The sequence below is a fragment of the Mauremys reevesii genome, linkage group 7 (genome assembly GCF_016161935.1).
Source record: "Mauremys reevesii isolate NIE-2019 linkage group 7, ASM1616193v1, whole genome shotgun sequence".
Taxonomy (NCBI): Eukaryota; Metazoa; Chordata; order Testudines; family Geoemydidae; genus Mauremys; species Mauremys reevesii.
In genome coordinates this window covers 22,386,155-22,412,827 of record NC_052629.1, presented here as the reverse complement: position 1 = coordinate 22,412,827, position 26,673 = coordinate 22,386,155, and the positions used below count along the sequence as shown (strand labels likewise).

The 26,673-nt window shown below is 38.5% G+C and overlaps 2 protein-coding genes across 15 annotated transcripts in view; one reads left to right on the top strand and one right to left on the bottom strand.

The window, feature by feature from the left end:
- DOCK1 (dedicator of cytokinesis 1) overlaps positions 1 to 26,673 on the bottom strand; it is a 521,945-nt gene that overhangs the window by 306,906 nt on the left and 188,366 nt on the right. The window lies entirely within an intron of this gene.
- INSYN2A (inhibitory synaptic factor 2A) overlaps positions 1 to 26,673 on the top strand; it is a 74,342-nt gene that overhangs the window by 33,552 nt on the left and 14,117 nt on the right. For 3 of the 11 annotated variants that reach the window (XM_039480745.1, XM_039480747.1, XM_039480754.1), the window contains exon 3: positions 17,495 to 17,566. The exons of 1 other annotated variant lie outside the window; for it this stretch is intronic. In XM_039480745.1, the coding sequence (XP_039336679.1) occupies positions 17,495 to 17,566 (72 nt within the window). Of the gene's footprint in view, positions 1 to 10,068; positions 10,427 to 11,565; positions 11,600 to 15,672; positions 15,727 to 17,494; positions 17,567 to 19,613; positions 19,709 to 21,757; positions 21,884 to 26,673 lie in introns of those variants that run through there. 7 more of the 11 variants (XM_039480750.1, XM_039480751.1, XM_039480752.1 and 4 more) reach the window with 6 other exon arrangements.

Genomic DNA, 26,673 nt, shown 5'->3' with positions numbered 1-26,673 from the left:
ACAGACTCATCTAATAGGTCTCAGACTCTTGCCTTGGGAAAGAGAATCAAGGCAGTTAGGGATCAGATTTACAGGTGGTGGCTAAGTTTTCTGCAGTGCCTCTTGTTGCATGAATGAGTTAGGTTGATAGCACTTTATTAGATGGATGGATGTCCATTGGTTCCTAGCATTCTGAAAGATATCTTGGATGCAAGTGATTTTCCACAAAAAGTAGGCTAATAATTCTTCATAAAAAATGCCAGGTTCTAAAATTGAACAGAGATATAACAAGGCAATTCACATTCCAGAATAGTTCAGCATGGCATGATTCAGCAGCTACTTGGGTGGAAGAGATGACATTGTTCACCATCCCCTCCAGATCAGTCTCACCATAATTCCTTGTGCCAGAGCCTATCTGTAACGGTTTCTGCTTTCTACCAAGATGCTCAAAGTTTTCTTCCTTCCACTTTATCTGTCACAAGTCACCAGAGAACCGGATGTGCACTACAGAAAAGTCTCACAAACTCTGCCATAAATTGAGTTCCCACAAATGGGAAAACAAAATTAAGACCTGAGAAGAGGTATTCAAGTTCAACACATCTGCACACACTAATAAAAAGTTCTATCCTTTGGGGGGAGGGATAGCTCAGCGGTTTGAGCATTGGCCTGCTAAACCCAGGGTTGTGAATTCAGTCCTTGAGGGGGCCACTTAGGGAACTGGGGTAAAAATCTCTGGGGATTGGTCCTGCTTTGAGCAGGGGGTTGGACTAGATGACTTCCTAAGGTCCCTTCCAACCCTGATAGTCTATATTTTTTTTCTTCCATAAATTTTTGGCCCTAACTACAGATACTATACATTTAGTAATGTTGCAGGTTACTCTTCCTAATGTATCTCCTTTATTTCATGATACTTTGAATATTTAGGATTTGAAATCAGGGGTTTTTTTTTGCATAGTGACTATTGGACCATACAATACTTTATTATTGTAAGCCAACATGTGATTATGAATCTCACATGCAGAAAAGGAGTATTTGAATGACATTTCAGTATAAAGTACATCTGAAAATATTATACAGTGTATAGATGGCTGGCGATTTCACTTTTGTTTTATATCTCTTTCCTCGACAGTTGTCAGAAAATAAGCATTTTAAAATGTTATACTTATTGATAATGTATTGAAAGTGGAACCATCTCAGCCAACCAGAGTCCAGGGTTTTCTATACAGTTACTGACCCATAAATATGTGGTTAATCCTGTTATGAAATTCACTACAGTATGATTGGTTGAGAGATTTTAATTTGCATAATAACTATCTGGTTATAAATCCCAGTACTCTGACTAAGGGCTATTAGCCACAATACCAAGAGCTGAATAATCACTGTACAGTTGAGAAACAATTCAACTAGGGGTCATAAGTGATAGGGAATTATGAAGGCAATAATCCACAAAGGCAGATTTGCATAAAGCAAACACATGATCCCAACTAATCCCAGATATTACACACTATAGAAATTCTTTTAAAATTTAGGTGGGGTTTTGCTGGGGGCGGACTGTAGGCAGAAATGGGAAGAAGGAATACAAGTATTCCTAAATGGCAAGGAGCAGCAGTGTGGGGGACACAGAGATATTAAAGAACAGGTTCGTAAGGGGGGTGGGCTACAGGGTCAGATGTTGGTTGGGAGCATATGTAGTGATGAGGTTCAGTGGTAAATCAGAGAAGAGATATATGACAGACTGCAGATGCTGAAAAGACAGAGTTCATTTTAGTGTAACAGCTTTGAGTATACTCTCCAATAATGTGGTTATAAGTGCTTTGCCGCAGAATTTATTAGTGCAGGATACAGTTATTACATCATGTTCCAGTAAAAGAGTATGCTTCTGCTAAAATTTAAATATTTATTAAAATATCTGGCACTTTTATTACCTTCCTTGATTTTATTTATGGGAAAATCAAGGCACAAAGTGATTTCATGAACATCATATGGTTCTTGACATATGGATTCTATGACTCGTCTGTCAGGGATATAACTCAAGACCCCTGATTCCCACTTTTGGTCTCTAACCACTAGATATGCTGCCTTATAAAAAAACGCCATGCGGAAATTAAAATAAAATTTTAATTCCTGACTAATCTCAGGGTAAACTACAAAATATAGTTATAATGGGAAAAAATACACTTGAAATTGTTATCCTGGACTTATTCAATACAAACAAACCTCAAAAAGGAGATTAGTCATCTAGTTGCAACTGTTAAAATGAAGTTTAACCACCACCACAAACTACTGACCTGGGAACAGTTTGAAAAAGCTCATCATTGAGCCACCATGTAATTCAATATTTTTGGACCCACTATTCATCATGAGCCAAATAAGTAATTTCAAGGTTAAAATCAACGTAGTATAAAGTTTGAGATGAAGGCCCCAGTAAGTAGGAGTACAAAATCTGCATTCTCATCATTCCCAAATTGTTTTGGAAGAGTGTGGTATTTCTGCATTTTTCATTTAAAACATCAATCCTTTTAGTGGGTTACTAAATTATAAAGCATGAAGAAACAGTTAAGAATATGTTCTCAATTATCACTGTACTAACAAAGCAATGCACATTAGTGTCTGGAAATGAAAACCCTGTGCTTGTACTTATGAATATAATGCAAGTACAGCACCAGTAAGGTTAGGTCCTCCCATGAATCTTTTGTCAGTACAATAATGAGAGTATGATTTTTGACCTTTTTATACCAGCACATACCACAGATGCAATTATACACCAACAAAAACACTTTTTTCATTCAGGGAACTGATATAAACTACACCACCAAAAGCAAATTTTTGCCAATAAGAGCTGTGTCTATACTTGGAGGATTTGCTATAAGAGTAATCTGACAAATTTACATATTTAATTTTCCTCCAGTAAGGAGAGTGGAGGAAGTAACTTAAATCATATGCTGAACTAAAATACAGTGTTAACTGTTTAATGCTTTTCCAGGAGCAAGAAAATGTATGAACTTGGTAAGTTACCAAGTTACAACCAGGATTTCCATTGTAAGGCCCCAAGCCTGTAAGACTTATTCATATGTTTAACTATACACATTGTGAGTAGTCCACTGTGAGTGGAACTAGTCACAGTGTGGAACTGCAAGCACATATTTAAGTCTCTGCAGGATCAGAGCCTAAATTTTTACTATACATTTGTACAGTAAGTCTAAGTTCTACAAACTTCCTCAATAGTGAGAAGCAGCCAAAATTGTCACATCAAAATCCCATTGCCCTCCTCAGAAACATATTTAACTAGTTTTTTATTTTTAATTTCAATCTTTAGAAAAAAATTCTCTATTTATCCCCCTTGCAGGTGGTTGTGTTTAGTTCATCACTCGGTGTATTACATCAGTACTATCTAAAGAGAACACTTACTGCACTAATGTGCAGTATAGTCACGTCTATGGAAATCATGCCACCAAGTAAAGATCAATATGAAGGATTCCCTAGTTTGTAATCGCTTCACTAAAAGATTATTAAAAAATAGGAAGGCTACTTGAACTCTTTTTACACATATACAAGGATACAGAGAATTAGACTCTGCTACACATCATCCAAACAGCAACTGAAGACATTAGAGAGAACATCTGGGCTTCAGTTTCTTAGCTCCATAGTCTCCCACTCAAATTAATCTAGCAAATGACAAGTCAAATGCAAGGAAGATTCTGTTATGCATTAAGACGAGGCTTTTTTGAAAAGCCTCAAGGCAGTTGGTAGCTCAACTCCAAATGAATTTCAGTGGGATTTTGGAGCTTAACTTCCTTAGGCTCCCTCAAAAAAAAATTGCAACCTGTTTTTTGTCACTAGTCTACAAGTCACAAAGATGTCTGTCCATGTCAATCCATTTATTTATTGTTTATTATTTGTATCATATTAGTGCCTAGATGCCCACACTAAGATCAAGGCCCCATTGTGCTAGGTGCTGTACAAGCATATTGAGACAGTTCCTGCTCCCAAAGAACATACAAACTAGACAAAGGATGGGAGCGGAAAAAGGCAGAGAGGTCAAGTGACTTGCCCAAGGCCAAACAGGAAGTTAAACCGATTCTGTTGCCAGCTCTGTCTCTCTCAATTCCCAGTCCAGGCTGTACCTTCTTTTGGAAAGGAAAGTCATCTAATGAGAGGCATATTCAAGAACAAGATTGCTAGCCAGCTTTTAAATCTCCCTATGGGTATTCACAAATGTCTCATGACTCGTTGTCTTAATCTTAGTAACAACCAGTATGCCATGGTCATCAGTGCATTTGCTTCCACATTTGACAATGAAGATGACAACAAGGAGCAGTTTTACAGTGCTCTTGATTCAATCTTGACTGACACAGCCAAGGAAGACCAGCTCATCTTCATGGACGACTTCAGTGCAAGAGTTGGGCGACACCCCGAACTCTGGAGAGGTACCACTGGAAAAGAAGGGTTGAGGAAAGTCAACTCTAATGGTATTCCCCTCATCAGCAAATGTATGGAGCATGATTTGTTTATCACAAATACCATCTTTGGAAACACCCAAGTTCCACACACTAGCATCTTCCTGACTATGTCATCATCAGAACCCGTGATTGTACTGATGTCCATATTACATGAATCACGAGTGGTACAGGTGACTGCTGGACAGACCATCATTTGGTCAGATCAATCATGCAGGTGGCTTGGACCAAAACACTGTAAACAACCTGTAAATCATGCTAGTCCTGAGACCCTTCATAATGCCTCATCGAGAGTCTCGTTGACCCATCTGACATCAATGATATCCAAACACAGTGGGAGGAGTTCAAGAGCATTATTCACAAGGCATGTGAGAGTCGACTGGATACTCCATTCACCGCCATCAGGATTGGTTTGATGAGAACAACAAGGAAATTCTAGCACTTATTCATAAGAAGAGAAGCACATTTTGCACCTGGAAAAATGAACTCTCTAACCAGCAAAAATGAGACTTATCAGCTTAAAGCTGTTGTTCAAAGAACATTATGTGACATCAAGAACCAGTGGGGGCAAACAAAGGCTGTGGAGATCCAGAGCTTCGCCAATCAGCCTGATATGAGACGTTTTGTTTTTGTTTTTTGTTTTGTTTTTAAAGCAACAAAAGACATCTATGGGCCAAGCTAAAGCAGCACAACCCCTCTGCGATCCCAGGACAGCTCCACCCTTCCTAATGACAATGTAGCCCTCAAGCTATGTTGGAAGAAGCACTTCAAGACTCTACTTAACCACGAATCTGAAGTCTCAGCTACCACCATTGAGTCCATTCCTCAGCATTCTGTAATAGAATCTCTTGCTTGCCCCACATCTCCTGAGGAAGTTTGGCATGACATCGTTCAGACTAGAAACAACAAGGCACCAGGCCCAGATAGCATCCCGTTGGAAGTCTTCAAAACTGGCGTAACAGCACTTGTGCAAAAACTTCATCAACTTCTTATTAGAATTTGGGTTAATGAAGAAAGTTCATCCGACCTAAAGAATTCCTAAAAATGGTCTCAATATTGGCAAGGGGACAAGTCAATGTGTGGGAATTACTGAGGCACTGCCTTCCTCTCCGACATGATTTTTGTTGCATGACCGATCCAAGAGCAGTGTAGAGAACACCACCAGCCATTGTTTATGGCATTTATTGACCTAAGGCCTTTGATTTCATTAATCATGCAGCATTATGGAAGGTGCTGTCTAGGTTCGGTTGTCCATTAAGTGCATTCATGTTCTCAGGCTATTTCATGATGGGATGACCGCCACCGTCTTCTGTAATGGGTTGGAGATGGACTCGTTCACCATCCATACTGGTGTTAAGCAGGGCTGTGTTAGCGGCCTAACCATTTCTTCCATCTATTTTGATGTGATCTTGATGCTTATTCGTGACCGCCTTTCTTTTGGGATTGGGATTGTGTATTGCATGGACAGCCAGCTCTTGAACCTACGGAATCTTCATTCTAAAACTAAAGTCACTAGGACTGTTATTACCGACCTTCACTATGCTGACAACTGTGCCATCCTTGTGCACAGCAAGGCTGACTTACAATCCACCCTAGATCTTTTCTTAGGTGCCTATCATAGCCTGGGATATGTTAGGGATAAGTCTCCCCCGTCTCCCACTAATTGTCAATGGTGATGAACTCCTGGAAAGCACTGAAAATTTCCCTTACCTTGGTAGCCACCTCTCCCAGACAGCCAATCTTGATGTGGAGATCGAACATTGGATCCTTTGTGCCAGCATATCCTTTGGAAAGTAGCTTCATCAGGTCTTTATTGACAGAGGTCTTCATATGGAAACTAAGATCCTGGTCTACAATGCTGTAGTCATCCCCACTCTTCTTTATGGGTGTGAGACATGAGTGACATACTGAACCCATCTTAAGCGTCTGCAGTGCTAGCACCAGCTCTGTCTTAGGAAGATTCTCCATATCAGATAGGAAGATTGTCACACTAATGCCAGCATTCTCTCTGCAGCTAACATCACCACTGTTGAGGTGAAGATTATGAAATATCAACATTGCTGGGCTGGCCATTGTGTGCAGATGGCTGATCCTCATCTTCCGAAGCAAGTCCTCTTTTTCTCAACTTAGTCATGGTAAGACCACCCACGGGGGAACAGAGGAAATGCTACAACACCACCTGAAAATATATTTTAAGAAGGGAGGCATTGACCACGAATTGGGAAGAGGTGGCTGGCAATAGACTGAAATGGTGTTGCATCATACATCAAGCCTCCTTCCATTCTGAAGAGAAATGCCTTGTTCAAGAGGCTGAGAAACAGCAGAGGAAGAAGGAAATTGTACAGAATCCCAGCCAACAGTTGTGCTCTGTCCAAGCAACCACCCATCATATATGTGGAAAAACCTGTCGAACACGGATTGGACTCCAGAGCCATCTTAAGTTTCACCAATGACACCTCCTCCCCCACCCCAATCTTCCCCGCAGACATCATCCTCATATTGAGTGATAGGCGATAATGACAATATACACACAACCGTCTTCTAGAATACTCACTGATCAGCACTTTCATTGTCATTCTTGTAGAACATGTCTCTGTCTCAGTACTCTGTGTTTTCATATTTACCTCACAGTGTGTAACACTCAAATCACTACTTTTCTGATGGCTTCTTAAGGAAAGCCATCAAGTAGCAGGGATTCTATCCAATTACCCAGAAGAAAATTTAAAGATAGTTTTCCTTCAGTGTATACATGGTGAACAATTTTTATTTCCAACTACAAACCAGGACATCTTTTTTAATAATGTCACTGGAAGGAAGGAAATGAAATTCAGAAAAGATTTTTTGCAACTGAAGGAATCAGAATGAAGTACAGGCAGGGGAGGATTTGTATTGGGAGCAGGTGATGGCAAATGTTTCTCTCTGCCTATTCCCTCCTTATCTCCTGCCCCCAACAATTTCTTCCAGCCTCTCCATCCAGTCTGTCTTCTTAGCAAGTTCTTCTTTCCCTTCCATTTCAAATGTATATGCATCCAGGTACCTCTTCAATAGACCATGCTGAACAACTTACTTGCCTGTCTTTCCATAGAACTAGGCACATGCTAAGGTAGAGTAGAGTGCTGTACATTCCAAATCCCCCAGGATTGTCTGAGACATTATTTGGAATGCTCTGACTCCACAACATTGCAGCACAAACAATATGTCAGCTAGGTTATCAAGGTGCACATCAAAAGGTCTGCATGGTACCAAGTAAGTTTTATCAAAGTAGTACAAAGTGGGATAGAGGCAGAGACAGAGTCACATCGGCAAGGTCAGGTAGCTGATGTTCACAGTCAATATGCTTCTCAATCCACACTTTTTTTAATTGAAAACAATTCAATTTTAGTTTCACTGTAATCTCCATAGGCTACTATATACTAAAGCACACTTACTCGCTTCATTCTGATGTGCTTTTACGCCCACTGAAAGGACAGTTGTATTGACAGACACTCAGCTGAGAAAAGTAGAGCTTGCCACCACTTTCATGGTTTGGGTTTGAGCCCAAAGTTTATCAAAGTCATTTTACAATACCTATATTCTTTATCCCTACACAAAATAAAATAATTTATCAAAATGAAAATGTTTTGTTCAAATTTTTTCCCAAAGAATTTTTTACTTGACTTGAAATGAAAGATTCTCCCCCACATACTTGCCCTCTTCCTTTTAAAAGGTTAAAAAGGAAAATAGATGGGGGGGATCGGAGAAAAAAGAATAAAGCCTTTTTTATTGTCAAAAACCAGATTTTTTCCATCAAAATAGGATAGCTTTTGTACAAAAGCTCCATTCCATTTTTCAAAACAATTTGCATAAAAAGGTTTCCCAGTTCTAATAAATTGTAATCTGTGATAAACAGCAACCCATTCAAACCTCAAATTAGCTGGCACGTTTATTTGTCAAAGTGCTCAGTACACTTAAACCATTTTGAAAAGAGAGAGGCTCTAACAAAAAAAATACAGAAAAGGAAAGTTATAAATAAGGCCCCAACAGTGATTAAATCAAATCCATCTTTGGAAATGTCTTAAGAAGCCCTTAAAATGGAAGGGAATGAGCTGAGTGTGACAAGCCAGCAGTGTTCACCTCAATCACTCCACCCTATAATCAGATGTTGATTCCACTTGGAAACAGCTAGGTGGGAGGAGGTGTCTGATTTTCTTACCAAGGGATATAATGGAGCTGGGAGGAAAAAAGATCTATGGTGTGGGCTGAGCAACTCAGAAAAAGAAACCAAGGAGCAGCTTAGCCTAAGGTCAGGGGCTTCAGCTAAACTTTAACTCCTGGAAGGGAAAGAGACTGGACTCCACTGAGTATGTGAACTGTGCTCATTGAAGTATTTGAGCAAGGCAACTTGTTGCACCAAGGACAAGAGAATTCCATGCCCCACTACAGCAAAAACATGATGCCTTGCTCATGTTTTTATGTAAGATGAGACAACAGGACTCTTAAAAGCCAAGTGACATCAAGCAGAAACCAACATTTCAAAATAATTATTCAGAATTTATGTCCATGGAAAACATTTCTTTTAGTCTCAAAATGAAACAAAGTTGACATTGCAAAATTTTAATCTGGAAATGTTGAAATATTTCATTTACAAAGTTTTGCTCAAACTCCGCCCCCCCCCCCCACAAGTCAACATTCCCAATCATATTTTGTGTTGTTGAAACGATTTGAAATGCTTAGACCAGTGGTTCCCAAACTTGTTCCACCGCTTGTGCAGGGAAAGCCCCTGGCGGGCTTGGCCGGTCTGTTTACCTGCCGCGTCCGTATGTTCGGCCGATCACAGCTTCCAGTGGCCACGGTTCGCTGCTCCAGGCCAATGGGAGCTTCTGGAAGCAGCGGCCAGCATGTCCCTCAGCCCGCGCTGCTTCCAGCAGCTCCCATTGGCCTGGAGCGGCGAACCACGGCCAGTGGGAGCTGCGATTGGCCAAACCTGCGCACGCGGCAGGTAAACAAACCAGCCCAGCCCGCCAGGGGCTTTCCCTGCACAAGCGGCAGAACAAGTTTTGTGAACCATTGGCTTAGAGCATTAAACCGTATTTCCCCACTGGGGTACATTGTCTCCTGGGAGCTGTCGTTTGAGACCCTGATGCCCAACTTACTTTCTTGGCTGATACTCTGATTCAGGTTGAACGAATCCTAAATCAAATATATTTTTTTTCATGTCAAATAGAAATTAATCAAACTTTTCCCTGTAGAAACTTCAATTTTATAGAACTGCATTTTCCGCTGGAAAATCATTGCAATAGAAAATTCCCAACCAGTTCTAATAATTAGTGAAGGATGGATGTTACTAGGTCTATAACCAAGACTCTTGTGAATTTGAGTCTTGGTATCTCAAACAACATTTCCCCACATTACATTTTTTTTTTAAAAGCAGCTGAATTTAACATTCTCTCTCTCTCTCTCTCACACACACACACACACACACACACACACACACACACACACACACACACACACACACACACACACACACACACAGAAAATACAGTCATTTGTATTCATGCCCACTGCACCCAGAACATGTTCATAAACTTCTATTTCCATGTATGTTTGTTAGGAAAAAAAGGTCGTCTTTAACAGCTCTATTTCTTAACAGGTTTGTATTTTAAAAAGGACCTCACTGCATATGATTTTACAAGGAAATTGTCAGTTAAGCACATCATCATCTTTTCCGGCCTGAAGGAGAATAGCAACAAGATGAATTCCATGCAATTTTCTGTTAAGTAGATGATTATATGGAAATGAGAAAGTGTGATCCCAGTGCCTCAAGGTGAACAAGATAGATATCCTTGCCAGAAAGAGTTTAACTTAGAAGAAATAATTGAACTTACATTGTTTCAACCATTCCAGAATCCTGTCTTAGCCAGCTAACAAACTACCTTAGAAATACCTAGGTCTTCCAATTTAAGAAAAAGCATGTGAATTTTAGAATCCTGCTGTAGTTACGAAGCAAATGCCACTTCCATTCTAAGTCTGTATTTTCCATAGCTTATGAAGAACAAACTATTTTTAATTTAACAATTAAAATGTCTCACAAATATGATCCTCATTAAAGAACATTGCTTTGCTAAGTGAGAGGAAAAATTGGTTGGTAAATAAAGTTAATTACAAAGAAAATCAACTGTGTATGTACTATTTTCCTTATAGATTTGAGTGCACAGAGTGTAATTACATTAATACATTCCAAGGCCAGAACGGACCACTATGATTATCTACTGTGACCTCCTGTATAACTCAGGCCATAGAACTGTCCCCAAAATTATTCCTAGAGCATCTTTTAGAAAACATCCAATCTTGATTTAAAAATAATCTGTGATGGAGAGTCCATCACAACCTCAGGGAGTTATTCCAATGGTTAATTATTCTCTTTGTTAAAATTGTACTCCTTATTTCCCATTTGATTTTGTCTAGATTCAACTTCCAGCCATTGAATCATGCTATCCCTTTCTCTGTGAGACTGAAGAGCCCAATATTAAATGTGTTCCCCATGTCTACACAGCAAAGAAAAACTTGTGGCTGGCCTGTGCCAGCCGACTCAGGCTCACAGGGCTCAGGCTGTGAGGCTGTTTCACTGGAGCCCAGGCTCTAGGACCCTGTGAGGTGGGACAGTCCCAGAGCTCAGGCTCCAGCCCCAGCCCAGAGATCTACACAGCAATGAAACAGCTCCACAGTCCAGGCTCCTCGAGCCTGAGTCGGCTGGCATAGGCCAGCTGCAGGTTTTTCTTTGTTGTGTAGACATACTCATAGATTGTAGTAAAGTCATCCCTTAACTTTCTCTTGTTAAACTAAATAGAATGAGCTCCTTGAGTCTATCACTATAAAGCATGTTTTCTAATCCTTTAGTCATTCTCTTGGCTCTTCTCTGAATCCTCTGAAATTTATCAACCTCTTTCTTGAATTGTGGATACCAGAACTGGACACAGTATTCCAGAAGCAGCGGCACCAGCATCAAATATAGGAGTAACATAACCTCTCTACTCCAACTCAAAAGTCACGTTTACACACTCAAAACTTACAATACACCTTTTGGCCATAGTGTCACACTGGGAACTCATGTACAGCTGATTATTCACAACCCCCAAATCTTTTTCAGAGTCACTGCTTCCCAGGATAGAGTCCTCCATCCTGTAAGTACGTTCTTTGTTCCTAGATGTATACATTTACCCATATTAAAATGCATATTGTTTGCTTGAGCCCAGCTTACCCAGCAATCCACATTGCTTTGTATCTGTTACCTGTACTCTTCACTATTTATCGCTTCCCCAATTTTTATCTCATCAGCCAACTTTATGATTATATGTTTCTTTCCAGGTCATTAATAAAAATGTTAAATAGTGTAGGGCCAAGAACTGATCCCTGCAAGACCCCACTAGACACACAGACATTTGATGATGATTCCCTGTTTACAGTTACATTTTGAGACCTATCAGTCAGTTTTTAATCCACTGAATGTGTGCCGTGCTAATTTTTATATCATTCTATTTTTTTAAATGAAAATGTCATGTGGTTCCAAGTCAAACACCTTACAGAAGTTTACTATATCAACATTATTGCCTTTATAAACTAAATTTATAATCTTATAAAAAAAGATGAGATGTTACTTTGACACGATCTATTTTCCATAAACCCATGTTGATTAGTATTCATTATATTACCCTCCTTTAATTCTTTATTAATCAAGTCCCATATCAGCCACTCAGTTATCCTGCCTGGGATCAATGTCAGAAGGACCAGACTACTATTACCAGGGTCATCCCACTTACCCTTTATTACTATTGGCTCACCTTTAGCTTTCTTCCTGTCTTCTGGAACGTCCCTGCTGTTCCACGACTTATTGAAAAAAATCAACATTAATGGTCCAACAAGCTCTTCCCCCAGCTTTTTTAAAAGCTTGGGTGCAAGGTATCCAGACCTGCTATTTAACATCCTCCTGAGCTGATAGTTAAGGCTAAGATTTTGTCACGGAAGCCATAGAATCCATGACTTCCAGAGAGCTATGTGACATTTTCCACTTCAGGACCAAGGCATTGGGGCTGGAGCTGTCAGCCAGAGGGAGCCCCATGCAGCTCCCAGCTACGTTGGGCAGGGAGGGGGACTCCGGAGCCTCAGCATTTTGTCACAGTTATTTTTAGTAAAAGTGAGGGACAGGCCACAGGCTTTCATGAATTTTTGTTTATTGCCTATGACCTGTCCATGACTTTCACTAAAAAGAACTGTAACAGAAGTTTAACCTTAATGATAGTGCAGTAGAAAGTGTGTTATATTATACGACTATATTTGTTTTTTCCCAAATACAAAAAAGAAAAACATTTATTGAACACTTCTTTCTTTTGATAATTCTACCCTTTCCATTTAGTAATGGACCAATACTAGTGTTAGGATTCTTTTTGTTCCTAAGTCACTTTAAAAAACTCCTTCTTATTGTCCTTAACTCTGCTGGCCATAGATTTCTCCCTGTGTCTTTTTGTTTCCCCTATCAATTTTCTACAGTTCTTAGCTTCTGATTTATATTTATTTTCAATGTTCCCTTTTTTCCATTTGTTAGGGTTTGGTTTTTTTTTAATAGCTGCCTTCATTTCCCCTCCAAACCAGGTTGGCTTTTTAACCAATACAGCCTTCTTCTTCCTCAGTTGTGGCTTTTTGGTCATTTAATAAAGAGTTCTTAAATAATTCCTAACTCATAATCACATTTTTTCTGCCTCCCAACCCCCACAGCAAGCTATAGGTAGAGTCACTAGAAATCCATGCTAAAAATCTCATGAGCATTCACCCATACTTCTGAAATCTTAAGAAAACTGCATGCTTCAATGTTGAGAAAACGAAGTTAATTCAACACAAAGCTTTATTTTAGCATGGATTTCTAGTGGCTCTGCCTGTAGCTTGCTGTAGGAGTTGGGAGTCATGGATATAGGGCAGAGAGAGAATACTGCCCTCCAAATATGGTATTAGAAACAGCTGAATTTTGGAAAGCAACTGATCTAAATATATAGCAGTTCATTAAGGTCTTTCCTTCAGCAGAAATACGGTACAGCTTAAAAAGCCACACAGCTGATTTAATTGTACTTCAGGCATATTAAGTAAAAATGTGTTCAAAACATGGAACTAAGTTTTGGCCAGGTATTTGGCAGCTTGGAGCAGGTTTCTATTACACACCACTCCTTCCCTGTCTTCCTTTCCCTTTGCCCCATAGCAAATCGTTAATCACTAGGCCAGAAACAGTGCATGCTATGTCTATGAAAATTATTTTTTGATTTTTGTAGTTAATCCATAATCCAACACTGAGTGCAAATAGCTGAAGCTCAAGATAGACAGATGCTTTGGTTGTCCTAGTTTAGAATTCTTTTCTCAAGTTGCACACAGATGGGAGCACTTGTTTACACTCAGGTTATACATTAAGATGGTAGCTTGGGTATTCAGAATGTGGAATTACCATCAGATTAATGCACATGTCCAGTGAAAATGTTAAAAAGTTAGCATTTTATTGTAAATGCTCTATGTCCCATTTAAATCCATATTCAGACAACAATGCCACATGCCTTCTGAACTAGATTACAACAGCTGGCACTTATGTGCTGTAGCCTTTATGGCCTTTATTGATTCATCAGTACATAATGTCAAATCTATAATAATGTTAAATATGTAATCCCTAGAGTGGAAGATTAAATCTGAATTCTTCAATAATGCTGGAAAAATCCTGTTTCACGCGGACCTTTAAGTGTTATGGGACTATTTGAAAGTTAGTGGCTTCTAAAATTCTCTTTAAAAGGAAAATTTACATGTCATTAGAGAAAGATACAAGGCCATCACACTGACAGACAACAAGATAGAACACAAGCAATTAATAAAACACAGTGGTTCCCCTGGAAAGTAATGCTGGCATAGTACATATAACTACCATATGAAGAAAGCAAAGTTTATGAAATGTGTGATGTTGTGACTAAATTTTGAACCTGGTGGATTAAAAGTTAACTTTAATAGGTTCTTGCAAGTATTACTGATGCAATTTAGTTAACACTTTAAGATAGCTCTTCTCCTTCACAGATCTCAAAAGTCCTTCAGAAAGGAGGATGCGTTAAGACCAATAGTCCCAGTTTACAGATAAAGAAACTGAGCCACAAAGCGGTTACAATTTGCCATATTATAATTATTTGTATTAGCATAGTGCCTAGGAGCCTTGTTCATGGACCTGGACCCCATTGTGCTAGGCACTGTAAGAACACAACAGAAAGACCATCCCTGCACCCAAAAGATTAGATTCTCAATAGTCCTACTTTAACTAATAATGGCAGAGAACAGAGGTCTCCCGACTCTCAGGTCTAGTCTCTACCTTCTAGATCACACTGATTTATTAGCCAAATCTAAATAAAAACATGGTTAATTTCTTTTGGACTGGAAAAAGTATCTTTTAAGCACTTCAGTCAATCCAGTGGACAAGCCCAGAGGCTATACAGAAGCAGGGGAGTAGTGACAGATTGGATAAGCTATTTAGAGGATGACTTCCAAAGAAATGGAAGAGTTAAACAGGCTCAGAGAGGAGAAAGCAAATGTCCATTTTGAGACTACATGCTGTGTGAATGTCTCTTGTGGAGCACCATGAATTCTCAAAAGGATCATTAAGAGTTGTGAATCCCTTAAGTAACATTTATTCTTCGTGTTAGAATTAGACCTATAGAGTAGCTTGAGTGATATGGCTATAGATGAGTATTTAATATCCTTTGGATTTTCTCTTTAATAACCTATTTGACATTAAAGCTCTAATTTAAGAAAACCAAAAGTCATTTCTATAGTTATGGGGGAGGTTTTTTTTTTTGAGAGTGTTGTTTTTAATTTGTCTGTCAGGGAAGTAGAGGAAAGGAGGTCTCTCTCCACAATGGGCATAACTGGAACCCTGGAAGGTGCAGAGAGGTTATAAAAGAATAAAGATTGACACTAAAATAATTTAATGGAGTTCCATTAATATTGGTCTTTTAAAATATTTTTGGGAGGATGGAAGGCACATAATGCAACCACCAAAATGACAGAATTTACTTAAAAGAATGCTAAGTACTTCAAATGATTACCTATAAGAAATAAACACTTATATTTCCCCATTTAATGTAACCAGATAGGAGTTTTGCAGGTAAACAGCCTGTATATTACATTGTAATTTTTTCAAGTTAGCTTGACTGCATCAATAATTAATGGTTTCTCTTTGTAAAAGTTTTATACAGTAACAGCCTTGTTATCCGGCATGTTGGGGAAATGGGAAGTGCTGGTAAGTAAAAACTTCGGGTTAACTAAGAGAGAGGGAGGTTGGGTGCAGGAGGGGGCTCAGGGCAGGGAATTGGAGCATGGGAGGAGGGTGTGGTGTGCTGGATCCAGGCGGAGCTCACCTCGGGCTAATTCCCGCAAGCGTGACATGTCCCTGCTGCTCCTAGGTGGAGGCGTGGCTAGGTAGCTCTGTGCGCTGCCTCCGCCTGCAGGCGCTGCCCCCGCAGCTCCCAGCTGGCAATGGGAGCTGCGGAGCCAGCACTCGGGATGGGGCAGGAGGAGAGGTATAGAGTCACCTAGCCACGCCTCTGCCTAGGAGCAGCAGCAGGGACATGTCACTGCTTGCGGGGAATGGCCCAAGGTGAGCGCTGCCCGGATCCGGCACCCTGCACTTCCTGCCGCGCCCCAACCCCCTGCCCTGAACCTCCTCCCACACTCACACTCACAGAGCCCACACCCCACACCTTCTCCCACACTCCGAACCCCTTGTGGCTGTTCCTCCACCTAGGAGCAGCAGGGACATTTAGCCACTTCCGGGGAGCCACGCAGAGCCAAGTAGGGAGCCTGCCAGCCCCACACCAACCGGACTATAAACCAGACTTGCAATGAAGATCAGAAATGCCGGTTTATAGATCTTTCTGACTGGTATAGTGCCGGATAATACAGCATTTACTGTAGTATGAATTCCATATCAACTAATATTTTATCATTCCTAGTATTACTAAGTAAAGGGAACAAAGTTGATTATTCTGGAAAACAGAGATATAGAAGATTTGAAAAGCAACACAAAATCCACTGACAGTTTATACTATTTTATGTCATATATATATATTTAACACATAAAACGTAGAGTTTTTCAAAAAATGTTTATGTAGCACAAAATACATAAATAGGCACCGAATAAAAACTTTTTTTCTATTTAAAAATCCATTATGCATGTAAGAAATTTTCCCATAAAGCAGAAGGCAATTATAAGAAACACACACAAAAAAGAAGACAGATATTCTACTTTTTCCATGAATTTCACAGATCCTCTTATAATATGATTGCTTCCTGGTATGAAAGGGACATTCAGAGAAGTCTGCCATGCATTTCACAACAATATTAGATGGAAGTTAGACACAGGGCAGGTACGGAAGGGAAACACCATGAAAGCTACCTTTTGCTGATTTTTGAGATCATCACCGTAACAAACCTTCAGTGCCCTCCTCCCCATACAGGCAAAATTCCAAAAGAAAATGTTACCATCTAAAATAGTACAAATTAATAGCTTACACAATTATTATAAAAGATTATACACGTGCAATGCTTGCTAGTGAAACCTCTGTGGTTTACTGAAATTTCTAAGGCGGCTGTACAGAAACGTAGTTAAAACACCATTGCTATGTCTTGTAATTGTACAGTAATGAGGCAATTTAAAATGATAACTCAGCATTTTGGTGGCTTTTACATAATTTGGTTTGCTCAGAGTTTTCTGTAGAAATGTTCATAGAAGTATAGCTGAACTGAATCATTACATTCCCTCCCTTAATGATTAAATAAAATTTCTTCATAATTTCCAAAATTCCCTCATCTTCATGTCGCAAACTTAAAAAAGCTGAAGAACACTAATTTTGGACAGTGTTATTTCCTATGGACGCTTAGATTTTTATAATCAACATTAAAATGGAAAAAACAAAACTAAAGCTTTGGTTACAATGAACAGCAATGATAGAGGGCACAAAAAGGATAAAACAACCACTTGTAATGATGTCATGTTCTTATCTTTGTAGGCTTTCATATCGGACTGGTCAAGACACAGCTAATTGTGACACATGCAGGAACAGTGCATGTATTATCTATAGGTAGGTTAAAAATTCTAATATTCCCACTTTTTACTGAGTGAAAGTAATGATTTTATCCACCAATGCAAGATCAAATGTTAGTCACTATTATAAATTGCTATTTCAACGAGAAGAAAGGAGAAATAAAAGACCAGGAAATTAATCTTTATTTCACTATAAAATTCAATGAATAAAATATTTTTAATATAAAAACTAAAATATGGGACATGCATATAGTCCATGAATTAAGCACGTTCTTTCCACCTCTGCTTTGCAAGTTTAACTGGCTGTTTTACGCAACACGCTATGACCTGGAGGGTTTTAGTGTAATTTTGCATCTTGCATCATTGTAAAGAAAACTTATACAATCTTACAGCACTACTCTTGTTCAGGAAAAATAACCAGAAGTCCTAGAGAAGACCCTGAATGTAGTGGAACAGGTGCAATTGCACTGCACTTGAGGAGGGAGCAGGAAGGGTTTCTGGCACCTACGTGCCACACAGCTAATCTTCATGGGAGGCTTCTCTGGAGCTGCCATAGAAAGAGCCATGGCAGCAGAGAGAATGGGATCTGGCCATTGGATATGAAGGCACCTATATTAGTGACCATTACCCCTCTGGAGTAGGGAGGGGAAGCTGCAGCATACTCTATTTACACAGGCTGTAAGGTCTACCTACAAAATTACTTCAGATCTTAAAATCAAACCAGTACAAAAAGAGAGTGGAGTTTCCACTACTCTCAGATATCAACCTAAGCATCACCTAAAATTAAACAAAGCAAACAAAAACTTTACCTAGTAGCAATCACTTGAAATATTATTTTTTCCAAACTGAAGCCCTTAATGGATTAATGCAAACATCATATTATTTATCAGGATTGCCATCACCAAAGAGTAGCAGTTAATGTTCCATGGAGATCATTAACAAGCAAACTTTCTGCAAAGAAGGCTATATGAAAGTCTACACGTTTCTGCACAAAATCTATTAAATTTGCATTGCAATGCATGTTTTATGTAGTTTTTCAGAAAAAAATCCTGCACTTCTAGTTGTTGCCACTTCAGATTGACTTCTAAAATGAATAATTCTATATTTAATGCATCATTTATGAACCTTTTGTGTAAGTATTACGATCATTCTTAACCATCATTTATTTCTTAGGTTTATTATTTACAAGTAAAACTGGATTAACAATGTACCCCCTCTGATGTCAAACTGTACCAAGCATTAATACTGCTGGGTTTCATTTTAATATTGCTGAGGGTATATAGTATTTTCTGTACTATGTGCTGCAGCAAAATATTTTAGAATAGCTTTTCATAGCTGTCATGCATTAGGATTGGGGAAGTAGTATTGGACAGAACTTATAGCACAGATCATAATCAGACAGACATGCACTACATGTGGAAAAATGACACTTCCATCAACAAGCATTCTGTACTACAGATCAAATACACAGAAGTCCGTATTAAAGCATAGGGGCTATATCTTGCTTGCCTAACTTAAATAGCACCACTAACTTCATTAGGATGAACCACGGCCTTCTGCATACACATGTGCGTGGTTAACAATGATGCCGTTCACATGCTTCAAGTTAAGCATTGGGTTATTTTCAGGATCACAACCAGTTTGAATAAAGTAAGCAGGATTTTGTAGCATCAGAGCAACTGATAGACAGTGACAACATTTGGCTATGAAATGAACAGATTTCTTTACCGGAGCCTTTAACATGAGATGAGAGTTCTGCAACAGCAAGAAAGTTTCCAAATCTATTGTAACACTAGATTTTTAATCACTAGAGAGAAATCAGTGTGCACAAGTTGTAAACATTCATTTCATACTACTTCAAAGAGAAGTTTTATGATGCTAAACGTTAAATTGTGGAAGATCATTTGAATTTACTGGATACATAGCTCAATTTCTGCAGACTATCATATCGCTTTGCTGAACAGCTTAAATCCAGTCTACTCTATAATGAAGTGCTCCAACAATCAATGAGTGTGACAGGGCTATGTCATGACTTTTATAAGGTGTTTTATACTGACAACCCAGTTATTGTCATCCCACTGCAGAGAAGGCTACACAAAACCATTGGATGTCTTCATGTATTGCAAGTAACATGAAAAACATTATGTCTCAGGATTAAATTATCAATCTATCAAGAACTCCTTTTCTGTCTCCTGTCGAGGAGATGCTTATGAAAATTATTTCAGGGATTCAGGGAACTGTGTTCACAAGAAAATGTGCAACAAGCCTATTAATTACGAGCTAGCTTTTTACACCCCTTACTCAGCCATGCAGGGAAATAATGACTCACACACCTCATTTCTCTACATAGTCCTGCTCAGACTGTGACACTGTGACCCACACACGGGGGGGAGGAACTGGGGCTATTTACTCAATGCTCCCTCCCTGCAAACAAGTAAATGAAAAGTGGACAGAGAGCAGATGTCCCCAACTTCACCTCCTCTGCTCAGCACCCACCTATGATCACAAACATGGAGACAGGAGGGTGGTGAGGATGTTGCTGTATGAAGTGGGGTAAAGCAAATTAGGTATTCCTCCTCTAAGCAAGTGGGGAAGAAGAGGAAAAAGTATAACAGACACAGCCACAATTTGCTCTCAGCTCAGCTCTGGAGGCTGGGCAGCTATGCACCTCCCCTTTCTCAAAGCAGATTGCAAAATTAAAATCTAGCCTTAAATGATAAAGAGCTCTGGTTTTGTTTTACCTGTTATAAAAATAAGAAAAATTAAGAGAACGGATACAATGTTTATTTCCAATAGACAGTTCCAGCCACTTGGTACTTCCATTTCACATGCAACTAAGAACCATAATCACATACATAATATAGTAGTGTAGGATAACTAATACTATTGCACACAATAGTTTAGCCAGTGTATTATCTACTAGAGTTAACAAGCTTCCAATCCTTCAGACAGAAAGGTTGTAGAAGCGGCATCTCTGATACAAGAAATATGGGACATTAAGATGTTTATGGAGCAAGGGTTTGAAGAACAAAATGACAGGTTAATTATCCTAGAAGTAGACTCCATATGTAAGGGCCTATGCAGCTCCCATTATAATAAATGGATGTCATTCTGCTAACTTCAGTGGGAGCTGTATCAGGACTAGATGTGCAAGTTTATCCTTCTACACTGCACATCTATCGTAAGTATCTATATTGCTGTACAATATACCGTAATAGTTTTACCATTGAAGTTAGCTAAGTCACACAGCCCCTCCCTTTCACTTTACACCCATTATATTTATTATAATTTATAGGAAATGAATATAGAAATTTACTTTAAAATGGTTCACTATAGGTGGTTCTGGTAACCCTATCTAAAGTGGCTTGATGCTTCCCATTATAAGACTCTGCTTTCAGTTGCTTATAAGTTTGCCTAATTTCAGTCACTTGGGATGAAATTTGTAATGACAGGCAGCTGTCTCAGATTAAAAGTTTCAGCAAAAATGCTTCACCTGTTTCAGAGAACAAGATTAGGGACAAATATGCTGGCTGTGCAAGAAGATTAGGAGGGGAAGACTGAGATCGAATGAGTAGCCCAAGGAAAAAAGGGGGAAGCAAAGTGGCTAGGCAAGGAGATTGAGATTTGGATCTGTTGAGAGGAGGGAAAAACAGGGACTCAGATAAAGAGCTGGTGGGGGGAAAAGGACTGAGATATAGGCAAGCTACAGGGGAATGGGAAAGAAGGGGTCAGCACTGGGTTGAGAAAAACAGGAGCAGGAGAGTCTGTGACCACTAGAGAACACTTCACCTCCCTGAACCTGGAATGGAATCCAGTATTCCTGAGTCTCACCATTCCTCTGTCAGCAAATATCTGGGAAATCCATTAGCAAAATATCTCATCCCCCTCTAGTGCTGATCCACAGAAAGGATGAAAACCTACTATTGCTATCACTTACTCAGTTAGCTCAAGTGGCAGTGGTTTGTGTGGTGGATCGAAAGTTTCCAACTCTGCTTATGAACCTCATAGGTGGCAATATGATTCCAGATAAGTTTGTTTTTTTTAAATCTAGAAAATTATGCACAAAACAGTATGTTCAAAGAACATTAAGGTAGCACACAAGGTAAAGCCAGGCACCCAGAAGACAGGAAATGCCAGAATTAAGTATGTGTGTATGTAATTTGCGCCCCCTTCAGTGTCTGTATTATGATAGTCTTTAATTACATGAACACATTTTCCCTCCCCACAGGACTCTTGCCTCATTCAGTGTACAGGATGATGTTCTGTGGATGGGTTATGCAGTGAAGGAGACTGTTGTCTGTGGGACATCTACTTCATTTGTTATAGAAGTTTGAAGTTTAGTGACTGAAATGGGAATACAGTAAGAAAAAGGTTAAGGCAGCTGATTGGAGAACTTGATTATATTCCTGCCTCTGCCACAGAGTTACTGTGCGTTGCTGGAACAAAATGTCCAAACATTTCACAGGTGGTCACTAATCGAGTGTTCCTTGTTTTCTTGGTGCCTGAGCTGAGCCCTTGGGATCCAATGTGTAGAGGTGATGAGCATTCACAGCTTCAACTGAAGTTAATGAAAGCTGTGCTTTGAACATATAAAATGCTAATGATTCTGAAAAATCAGGCCCTAGGTGGATCAATTTGGGCACCCAAAATTCATGTACACTTTTGACCACAATTCTTCTGTTCCTCCAATTGTAAAATGGTGATAATAGTCCCTCACTTCAGATGGTGTTGTGAAAATAAATTCATTAATATTTGTGAAGCACTCAGATGTTACACTGATATGTGCTATTAAAAAAACACGAAGAAATTAATAATTCGGTCTTCAGAGAAGGGTTTGCATCACTGTTGCCAACTTTCACGTGGTAAATAAGCATCCCGACATTTACAATAAACCAAAAATCAAGCTAATCCCATTTCAAAACATGGCCAAACAAGCCAATCCCTAAGGACCCCAACACTCTATATGACTAGATCCCCCTGGTGTGCAGTCTGGGACTGTGGTGGGCCCGCTGTGCACCCCCCGACTCTCTCCCCACTTTGCCCTGCTTGCCCCCCCTTGCTGAGAGCTGATCAAAAAAAAGAAGCAACAAGCTCCAAGCCAAACCAGCAACAAACTACAAGCCAAAAACTAGCCAACAAGCAACTCACAAGCCAATTAAGCCAAAAACAAGCCCAATTCCTGTTTTTCCCACCGCAGGTTTGACATGTCTGGTTTGCATAGTGTGCAATAAGTAAAGAATAGGGCTACATATAGAATAATGGGGATATGACAAAATATTTAAAAGCTGCTCATGCAACGAGTACCATACATCCAGGGCACTGAATGGAAAAAATAGTACATGATCTCGTAATTAAAGATAACCTCATAATGCATATGCACCAGGGGCACAAATTATGTTGTACAGAGAACCTTAAATTTAGGAACTGCCAGATTTAGAATACTTGACTTGACAACCTTTGTGTTCTCTTACCATAGTTTTTGTGTGTAATATAAGAGCAGGTTCAAGTTTAAACAGGTTAACTGTAGAAAATGTGTGAGTTTCTCAAATAGTGATCCCCTCTTTATTTTTAAACTGGTTTAAGTGAAGCAGAACAGCACTTTTACGGCAATGAGTCAGTTGCCCTGCTGACTATCCAACTGCATCCAGTAATGTCAAGTGCAGCATAACTGAGAAACTGGAATGTAGAAATGATTCATGTAATTAACTTTTTTTTGAAGATGACATTTTAAAAATATTAATGTGATCTAGCTCAATAGCTGAAGTCTAATTAAAGACCATCATGACGTGGAAGAAGATTAGAAATGATTCAGTACTTTCAGTTTTTATCTTTTTGTTGAATTTGTAGATTGTCAAAATATACTGAGTATTTTTGCAAACATTTTAAGTCTGCATTACTAATATGATATTTGCCAATATGCAGTTTACATTTGCCACAGAGATTGCTATCACTTTTGTAACTTTTTAGATGTTTCTTTTTTCCACACTGATAAGAGTGAATCGCTAATACTTTTGAAGTGGAAAAAGGAAAATATGAAAAAACTTAATTTTAAGTCACTTTTCCCCCTTTTAAATAAATAGATAACTGATAAATCATATGAGGAAAAGCTCTACTGTGCATTGAAAAGTTAAACACTTTTTGTAAGAGAGAATATATTTGATTTTTACCTTTTGAGTAAAGATAATAGCAGGGTGGGGTTTTTTTTTGAAATTCTATCATTATAATGTGGAGTTAGACCAAATTTTTATAGCAAAGTTTACCTGACAACACTTAGATATGTAGTCTTTTGTACATACAGGTTTTTATTATAAGCATCAGCTGGATAACACAGGCCATATCCTGCTAATATTCTCTATGCCAAATTCCAGTGAAAGTCAACTATATAATAATGAGAGGTCTCTGTTCCCTCAAAAATGCCACGCAAAAATAGACAGTGAACAGAGGTTTTCACTGGATACTCAGACTGTACTGGATCTTACAGGCACATACATTCCCACTAGTTACTACAAAGAGAATGGGAGGGCCCAAAATTGAAGTCTCTATAGAAATCGGTAGGGCAATAATACACATTTAAGATCAAAATCATCTTTTTCCCAAGCCCGAATTATTTTTGCTATTAGAAGTAAACTAAACAGTTTGGCAGGGATTAAAAACAATGACATACTACTGTCTACTTTCTCCCATTTCACAAGATAAGCAAACTTAACTATATCTCCCTATTTATAGCACGTGTCAATTCTACATTATCTTTAATGCAAGTGAAAAATTATCTTGTTAGACCTGGAGAGTGTAGGTAGATGGTTGTGCAAATATAACAAAGGGTTCTGCCACTGTAGTACCATTGTTCTGTCACAACACTTCTCATGAGTCAATTGTGCTAAATCATATAGAGGTTTTATGATGCAGACTACTAACCTACAGAGATTAGCCTACTTTATGCTTTAAATTCAAAGTCAAACTTCTATTAACAGAGAGCACCATCACCATAACCCGTAAAGAATCAATATGAAGCCCTTATTACATAGCAATAGACTAACATTTAGTTAAAAAAATACTATGGAATGACACTAAGTTCTAGACCACATATAGATAATGAAAGTAGTCAAAAATCCCAATTTTGGGTAGTAAAATAAACTTAACAATTCAAGCGTTCATTTTGCTTTATCAAATGTTCAAGTACATTAATATTAAGATCACAAAATATGAAATCACAAATACATCCTTTCAGAATTGGCTCTCTTTTACAAATGGAGGTATACCACTGAATTAGATTATAAAAACAAGAAAAAAATTAAATAGTGCACTATCAAGACAACTCAAATACTAAAGTCTAATGAAGTCTTATTGTTAAGAGAGATAATTGTATTGGTATGCAGAAATTGTGCCAATTCAATCATGTCCAATGCCCACTTGGAATAAAATCTTTGCAGCCTGTGTCATTCTGTGATTATCTCTTAGTGGAAGTACCTTTTCCATTCCTGCTTAAATTACTATCACTTGTGAATTTAAATTCTTTAAGACAATGAATCAACATGGGGAAAATTAGCCTTTTGTTTAATATTTTGTGCATTACTCTTAGGCATTTATCATGAATAATATGAAATTGGGAACATCCTAAACAATTCACAGTAGATTTCATATTGGTTAGAAAGGTCAGAAGTACTCTATATAGCCTATTCAGGGTTATTTTAGCTTCTGGAAAGATTCTTTTATCAATCAGATTAGTAGTCAATTTCTTCAGAGAAAAAAACCTGATTAAACCAGACTACAGAACTGTAGTTATTGAGAAATATTACTGAAAGCCACATCAACCAATAATTCAGACATTTTCTACTCCTATGAAATTTTAAAATTGTATTTGCTATTTTTAACAAGTTTCGTCCTTGGTATTAAAGTTCTTCTGATGTTGAGTTCTGACAAGTGAATTGAAAATAGATTATTCAAGTCTATGAAATTTAATCTTCTCAATACAACAGCAGCAAATGAAACAAGTTCATAGGTTAAAAATCACACTTGTCAGATGAAAGCTAATTAGATAGCAGAAAATCCTCACAGAACTAAGTTTCCTTTACCTATCAATGTCAGAAGTCTACAAAAAGGTCTATTAAATTAAAGTCAATATGGGATAGAGAAAATAAGAAAAAAGTAAGTAGATTATGGACAAAAAACTGCCAATATATATGCATAACCAACTGCATGTGCATCGCTTGTTTGTGAAGTATCAAACGTACTTGTAGTTTCAACAATAGTAATATTCAATTTAAAACTGTGTAATTTTAAAATTTTGATATCAATCTACTGGCCTATATTTTCAAAAGCAACTCGTCACTTTGGCCCCAAAGCTTCAAAGAACTTACACATGAGTAGTCCCATTGAGTCCAATTAATTAAAAAATATATTTTGGTAAGTTAGCAATAGCGGGGATGGGGTGGTGGATAAAGTGTAATGGTATTTCTTCTCTTCCTGTTCCAGTGGGACTACTTGTGCACATCAGTTAAGCAAGCATGTAAGCACTTGCAGGATCCAGGCCTTAATGTGTACTCATGTCACACATTAGGTAATAAAGTGAATATACAAAAGGCATTACTTTAGGCCTTAAGTATATTAGGAACTGACTGTAACCAAGCCACATGAGGTATTCTCAATAAATGTTTCAGTAATTACAAATATACCTACTGTTCCATTGCATGCTCCTGTGTGTACACACACATCCTTGTTTTTACCAAGTATATATGATTAAATTCATAGGGCTGATTAAAAAGATAAATAGTACTGGCTAATAGATAAAGTTAGGAACAAAAAGATTCTCCAAACAGTGTTGTCAATGCAGCTTGATCATGACTGCACTAAAGTCCTGGCTCTCCTAGTTATGCCCCACTCTTATACCACCTGCAGTACCAACTACAGTACAACAGGCCAAGTTGTGTAGTGATTTTATTAAATGTGTAAGAGACCGCCAAACTCCTTCATATACACAACGTCTCCTAGCCTCATCCTCCAAACTGTCACCAGACACTTTTACTTGTAAATAGTTGGAACAAGGCACACAAATAAAAATATTTGAAATCCAGTGGAAATCACTGGAATGATCCACCAGTTATCTCATTCTCCACATCAGGGAAATGCTTGGGTTTTTATTTTTTT